This window comes from Penaeus vannamei, chromosome 3 (genome assembly GCF_042767895.1).
Source record: "Penaeus vannamei isolate JL-2024 chromosome 3, ASM4276789v1, whole genome shotgun sequence".
In the NCBI taxonomy this organism is placed as follows: Eukaryota; Metazoa; Arthropoda; class Malacostraca; order Decapoda; family Penaeidae; genus Penaeus; species Penaeus vannamei.
In genome coordinates, this window is record NC_091551.1 from 27,246,529 (window position 1) to 27,254,071 (window position 7,543).

Consider the following 7,543-nt stretch of genomic DNA (forward strand, 5'->3'; position numbering starts at 1 on the left):
TCCTTTCTTGATTATTTTTAAAGAATATTTTTATCTATACACTTTCTCAGTGCAGAATATTACGCGATGCATTTGGAAGGAAGTAGCGACACAAAGGTTGGCTTATGCCGTCAAGTTACTGTTCCTACATAGCATACAAGGATCACTCCCGCCAGTTAGTTTTGTTTAATGAGCACTATACACCGTATTTTCATTATTCTGCCGTCCATTCGTTTTGATTCAGCTTTCTTATAGCTGTTGGTATTACTAGAAACACGACTCTGATAGCAAAGATATTCATTATGGCGAAAACGAATCCCCGTATAACAAATACAAAGGCAAAATCACAGTTTGAAAAAAATACTATTCAATTTTCACTAAATAGGGAAAATATAACATACAAGACAGGCGCACGAAAACTACTAACAGTTAATCTTTTCCATGAGTGTACAGTAGTGTATCTATTTCACTTACGACATATATGTGTTTGACATAAGTATGTTTCTTGTTAAAGACCCCACTAAGATAAGAGAAAAAAAACAGAAATTAAAATGAATTATAACTAACATCATTTTGCCTTTCCTAAAGATACCAATGAATAACTTTCTATCTATATATATATATACATATATATACAAATATACGTTACATATATACAAACATAAGTATACATACATAATTCCGCATATATTATACATGTATACATTTTGACAAGCGTGTTTCCGACATATCGCCAGTTCTGTTCTTAGTCATATCACGTATTGATCATGTCTTAGTTCTCACTCTCATTTTCAAATTTCTTTATACCATTCTGTCTATATTCGCACCCATACACGTATCCGGATGTGGAACAAGGAGCCCCGCCCATCGTCATCAATGGTTGGTCAGGATGTTCACAGGTATATAAGGGACGACTACCGCTTTTCCCGACAGACAGCTCCTCGACGGTGGGTCAACATGAATGCTCTGGTAAGCTCTACAAGGAATTTTCTTGTGTATATTTCAGTGATATCTTTCACCTCGACAATGTGATTACAAAAATGTTTCTGATAAATGGATTTTACATTTCAGACTGTGATTTCCGTGGCGGCCCTCGTGGCTAGCGGCAGCGCTTCCTTGCTTGCGTACAACGGCGTATATGGAGGCCATCACGGCCTTCTTGGCGCCTATCCTTATGCAGGATATTCTGGTCTGCACCCTTACTCATACGCAGGTGTCCTTCCTGCAGCTGCTCCTCTCTCCCTTAAAACACCTGTAGTTAAGACAGTAGCTCCTGCACCTGTATCTTACAACGTGGCTCCTAAACCTGTGTCCTACAACGTAGCTCCCTTCGCACCTGTAGCACCTATCCAGTCTCAGTACCACGCTCAGGATGAACTCGGTCAGTACTCCTTCGGTTACGCCGGCGGTCCTTCTTCACGCGCTGAGACTCGCGACGCCTTCGGGGTTGTCCGTGGTTCATACAACTACGTGGACTCTGAGGGAAAGGTTCAGACTCAGCACTACGTCGCCGACGCCCTTGGATTCCGTGTGTCCGGCACCAACCTGCCAGTGGCTCCCGACGCCCCTGTAACTGCCCCTCTGGCCGCCCTTCCCGGTCCCCTTCCCGAACCCGTCCAGGACACCCCAGAGGTAGCAGCCGCTAAGGCCGCCCACCAACAGGCTTACGACGAAGCCGCAGCCGCCGCCGCTGCCGCCCCAGACACCCGCAAGAAGCGCTCCGTGCTTGCGGCTCCCGCCCACGGCGTCTACTCTTCCCTCCGTTTCTCATACGGATTCTCCACTCCCCTCCACTACGCCCACCCAACAACCTATGCTTCTCCTCTTCACTACACTGCCACCCACCCCGCCTTCACCACCTACAACGCCGCCCACGTCCCCACCACCTACGCCGCGGCCGCTGGACCCGCCCTCCGTGACGCCGAGCTCCTCCGTGTGGTCCACAACCCCGGTCACGCCACCTCCTACCGCGTGCTCAACTGAGTGCCACGAGCTCCTTCACTCACAGTCGCTTGTGTGGACCTGGTGTGTAGAGCACTCGCCTCGGTCTCACCTTTGACCAGCACACATGTCGCCAGGAATTCCTTGGCGATGCATGATGCCTGTCAAAGGTTTCTTCAGGTCGAGTGTTGACACTTCCCATGTTGGCCCACACAATGTATAAAGCTTATCATGTAAATCACAATGTAAAATACATTTCTGATAAATAAACAAATATCTAAATTATATGTTTCACCCTTCTCAACTGACGTTAATTCCCAGGTCTGCTGTTGGAAACAGAACATTTCAATGATATATACATCTTTTATAAAGATTAAGATATATATTTCTTGATGAAAAGGTAAAAGAAGAAAAGGTTTGGGTAGACCGAGAACCTAGTGTTCCCGCATACCATATATGAAGAAAAAACAATCAATTGCTGCTGAATATTTTCTTTCGTTAAAACTTGAATTCGTAAAGACTTTTTTTTTTATGAAAATGTACATCAGTAAAGTCAAGCGTTTTCACTTTCCATGCTAACCTTCATAAACAATGAAAATGTTATTGTTGAAAGTAAAAGTCATTTCTAAGAAATCAAATATATATGTGGTAAATTAACCCCAGTAACAAAGAAATGTCATATCAAATGAATATAAAAAATAGAAATCTATATGAAATTATATCCTGCTATTCATCTCATCATCATCTTATGTTCATCTCATTTCTGCTCTATCAGCTACGCATTGCTAATTGCCAACGCTTGTGTTAGCGTTGGCATAACCAGTAATTCGTCAGTTAAATGTCTCGTTTTACAAGAATCGATTCCATTTTAGACGAGAAACACTATTAGTGACGTTTCTGGGCAAACTGTCCCATTCAGATTATATAACCAGAGAAGACTTTGTTGCATATCGGTATGGATCCGTCAGCAACGTGCACTGTCTTCCTTTCTGCTGATGTCCAATCAAGCTGCTGCCTAATTTTTACTTGTACAGTGGCTTTCCTCCTGCCGACAGTCTCGCCGCTTCCCACATCCTCCGCCTTCACCCTTATGCCGGCCATCCTTCGCACATACCGCCTGATCCTCCGACCTGACCTGGTCTCCCTTCGCTTCTGGTCTCGTGTCCTCACCTGCCTGTCTTCGACATGTTGCCTCTTTCTCTTTTTCATACTTCTTGCTCTTCCCTCTCCCTTCAAACCTGAAGATGGATTTCAGGAGGATTCCGAAACTCTTGCTTCATTTATTTTAATAAATCTAGTGTGTGCGTTGTTATTCCTTCTACCGCACACACATATATACAGATGTGTGTGTGTGTGTTTACTCGAGTAAGTTTCTTTTCCAATGTAAATATTTCATATCAAGTATTCAAACATGAATTGTCTGTTTATGGCAGTCTGATGACACACTAAAGTTATTTCTTAGGATTCTACGACTAAAACTACTTCAGTAATATATTCATATGAATGTGTTTGAGTGTAACCATTATATTCCCCTAAAAATTTAAATTTCTAGAAATTAATTGATTAAAGTGGTTACTAAGGTACTCGAACACTAATATTTGACTGGACTGAAAAAGTCTTTGCATATTTTGTGGGGCATTTGAAAATACGCTTTGGTACTTTTTTTTTTTTTTTTTTTTTTTTTTTTTTAGAATATCATCACATAACCGATTTTGGTATCGACGGTTTCCATTCGTTCTCTACTATCCAAATATATCGAAATTATGCTGCGCCCCCCCCATTACCGATAATATTGGTCTCGATAATAAGGGAGGGCATGAAAGGTAACGGGAAATTGCGGAGTAAAACATAAGTAGAATACAGTGGACACGTAACTATAGTAATAATATACGATGAATAAGTCACTCCAATGTATAATGCGACCCCCTCCCTCTAGGGGGCTATCGCCCACCAACCTCTGCCCTGGAGGACAAAGAATCCATCATGTATGAGAGAATCAGTGTCCCAGCTGCGAGCCCACAGCTCAGCGGCATCCATCAATCAGGTTTGTGCCTTATAATTGCTAGGTACACACTGCCGTGTTCGCCCCGCATATAGATCGCACGCTCTATCCTGAGGTGAATTCCTGGAGGATTTTTGTGTTTCTCAGCTTTGATTAGGGCGACAGGGACGCATTCAGCAACATAATGAGGTATTATCATCACTATGTTATGTTATTGTTAGTTTACCCCACAATTTCCTGGTACATTTTATGCTCTGCCCTGCTATCGGGTCCAAGAAAGGGGGGTTTCAGGGGGTTGCGCGACATAATTCCTCCGTTTATGTGAAGTAGACGGTGGCAGGAATCCATCGATACCAAAATCGCGGCGATCGGATATGCGAAGGTATTGTGAAAAAATTAATGCACTTTTTCATATGACGGAGGGAGGGAACTCGTGACACAAAGGTTTGGAACCTCAGATAGGTAAATAGGTAGAGAGAGAGTCAAAGAGAGAAGGGGAAAGAGAAGAAACTTGAATAGGTAGATAGGGGTGAGAGAAAGAAATAAACACACACAAACAGATAGATGAATGGGTAGGCAGAGTCAGAGAGAGAGAAAGAAACAAACACACAGATATGTAAATAGGTAAACTGAGTCAAAGAGAGAGGGGGTGAGAGAGAGAGAAACAAACACAGGTGAATAGGTAGACAGAGTCAGAGAGAGAAACAAACACAAACAAACAGATAGGTGAATTGGTAGACAGAGTCAGAGGGAGAAGAGGTGAGAGAGAGAAACACAAACACATACTAACAAATCGAGTCAGAAAGGGGGGGGGCTGAGAGAGAGAAACACAAAGGGATAGGTGAAGAGGTAGACTAGAGAGAGGGGAGTGAAAGAAAGAGAATCACACACAGACAGATAGGTTAATAAGTAAATAGTCTGAGAGAGACAGGGGATGAGAGAGAGGAGAGATGGAGTCAGAGAGTGAGAAAGCGAGAGGGAGAGGGAGAGAGACTGTATGAAGCAGAGAGGGAGCGAAGGAGTGAGCGAGTGTGTGAAAGACAGAGAAAAAAAATAAGAGAGATGACGCGAGAATGAATAAATGAAAACAAGAAAGAAAGAGTGATAAAATGAAATGAGAGATAGAGAGTGAGAGAGGGAGGGGAGAAAAAGAGAGAGAGGGGAGAGATAGAGGTAGTGGGGCAGACATAGGGTGTGTGAGAGATGGAGGGAGGAGAGAGAGGGGGTAGATTGAAAGAAAGTCAGTGAGATAATGAGAGAGTTATGTAAATGCACCAGTATCTATTTTTTCGATACGGCTTGAGAAAAACACCATAGCGATGCCAGTAAAATGAAACCGTTATTGAGAAGCTAAGGCGATACCGATACCAATATAAATGTATCGATCGATACATATCGCAGTTGCATGTATTCCGTTACTGCCCATCTCTAATTACTAACATTATCTTGCCTTTTTGAAAGAGAAAAATGAATAGTTTTCTCTATATATAAGTATATATTACATTACATATATACATACATATGTAGAGATACACACGCATGTGTATACATTTTTATATGTATACATTTTAAATGTTTTCGGGACATTACCAGTTCTGATCTCAGAGGTCATAGCACATATTATTCATGACTTGTGTCATAGTTCTCAGTCTCATTCTCAGGATTGTTCATTCCATGTTTTCTATATTTTCACCCATAGACATATCCGGATGTGAAAGGTAGAACCACGCCCATCCCATCGCCATCAGCTGATGGTCTGGACGTCCGCTGGTATATAAGGGACGGCTGCCGCTTTTCCCGACAGACAGCTCCTCGACGGTGGGTCAACATGAATGCTCTGGTAAGCTCTACGACTCGGAAATTTCTTGTGAATATCTCAATAACTTTTCACTCCAACAGTACATAATTTCAAAAATATGATTCTGATAGATGGATTCTACTTTTCAGACTGTGATTTCCGTGGCGGCCCTCGTGGCTAGCAGTAGCGCCTCCTTGCTTGCATACAACGGCGTATATGGAGGCCATCACGGCCTTCTTGGCGCCTATCCTTATGCAGGTTATTCTGGTCTGCACCCTTACTCATACGCAGGTGTCCTTCATGCGGCTGCTCCTATCGCCCTCAAAACACCTGTAGTTAAGACCGTCGCTCCTACACCTGTATCTTACAACGTCGCTGCCGCTCCTCTTGCTTATAACGTAGCTCCCTTCGCACCTGTAGCACCTATCCAGTCTCAGTACCACGCTCAAGACGAGATCGGTCAGTACTCCTTCGGTTACGCCGGTGGTCCTTCTACACGCGCCGAGACTCGCGACGCCTTCGGTGTTGTCCGTGGTTCATACAACTACGTGGACTCTGAGGGAAAGGTTCAGACTCAGCACTACGTGGCCGACGCCCTTGGATTCCGTGTGTCCGGCACCAACCTGCCAGTGGCTCCCGACGCCCCTGTAACTGCCCCTCTGGCCGCCCTTCCCGGTCCCCTTCCCGAACCCGTCCAGGACACCCCAGAGGTAGCCGCCGCTAAGGCCGCCCACCAACAGGCCTATGACGAAGCCGCAGCCGCTGCCGCTGCCGCCCCAGACACCCGCAAGAAGCGCTCCGTCCTTGCGGCTCCCGGCCTCGGCGTCTACTCTCCTCTTCGTTTCTCCTACGGATTCTCCACTCCCCTCCACTACGCCCACCCAACAGCCTATGCTTCTCCCCTTCACTACACTGCCGCCCATCCCACCTTCACCACCTACAACGCCGCCCACGTCCCCACCACCTACGCCGCCGCCGCCGGACCCGCCCTCCGTGACGCCGAGCTCCTCCGTGTGGTCCACAACCCCGGTCACGCCACCTCCTACCGCGTGCTCAACTGAGTGCCACGAGCTCCTTCACTCACAGTCGCTTGTGTGGACCTGGTGTGTAGAGCACTCGCCCGAACATTCATTTGACTTTTATGTCCGTAAAGCGAAACCCTTTACGATGTGTATCATGGGTGTAGTGTTGACACCTGCCATGTCATACTATATACATTCAAAGAGCGCAGTCATGTCAATGATATTAAGAAATATAGCATCATTATAATTATGCTATTATGGAATCTTGTAAATACATAGTGAGAAAGTAACAAGTAATTAATTTGCCTGAAATATTAGCATTCGCAACCATGATTGCTTTTACTTACAAATCACAAATGTTTCTAGAATGTGTGCCTTTACGTGTGCATTCGTATATGATAAAACACTATAGAAGAAAATAATCACAAAAAAATTATCTATCTCGTCTGCCTAAATCCCAGAGTGATTCCTTTTTATCGAAATGTACTTGTACTTCTGTTTTTATCTCTACTCTTTCTCGCTTTTCAATCACTCATTTTCCTTTAACCTTTTCTTACACACTCTCCCTTTAGGGTGCCGTCGCAACGAAAATTTTCATAAATACTCGATTTTTTTTATTATTATTATTTCCTGTAATCTATTGGGCTTTGGCAATCTCGTGACGTAATATTTTTGCTAAATATGTAAAAGTAAAGGAGTTATGACTAAATCTCCGACCCCCCCGACCCCCGCTCCGATGTTTACATTGTCACGTCCGTGAAAATTTACTCGACAATTTTTTTTTTCGTATTTTTTCGGTTT

At 44.1% G+C, this 7,543-nt stretch overlaps 2 protein-coding genes across 2 annotated transcripts; both read left to right on the plus strand.

Annotated features, from left to right (window-relative positions):
* Nucleotides 1-916: 916 nt before the first annotated feature.
* Nucleotides 917-2,184, plus strand: LOC113813095 (cuticle protein 19.8). The gene is made up of 2 exons (XM_027365033.2): nucleotides 917-948; nucleotides 1,051-2,184. The coding sequence occupies exons 1-2, from the start codon at nucleotides 937-939 to the stop codon at nucleotides 1,960-1,962; spliced, it is 924 nt and encodes a 307-aa protein (XP_027220834.2). The 5' UTR covers nucleotides 917-936; the 3' UTR covers nucleotides 1,963-2,184.
* A 3,543-nt stretch (nucleotides 2,185-5,727) lies between these two features.
* On the plus strand, nucleotides 5,728-7,079 carry LOC113813094 (cuticle protein 21-like). The gene is made up of 2 exons (XM_070143181.1): nucleotides 5,728-5,762; nucleotides 5,870-7,079. The coding sequence occupies exons 1-2, from the start codon at nucleotides 5,751-5,753 to the stop codon at nucleotides 6,779-6,781; spliced, it is 924 nt and encodes a 307-aa protein (XP_069999282.1). The 5' UTR covers nucleotides 5,728-5,750; the 3' UTR covers nucleotides 6,782-7,079.
* The last annotated feature ends 464 nt before the right edge of the window (nucleotides 7,080-7,543 follow it).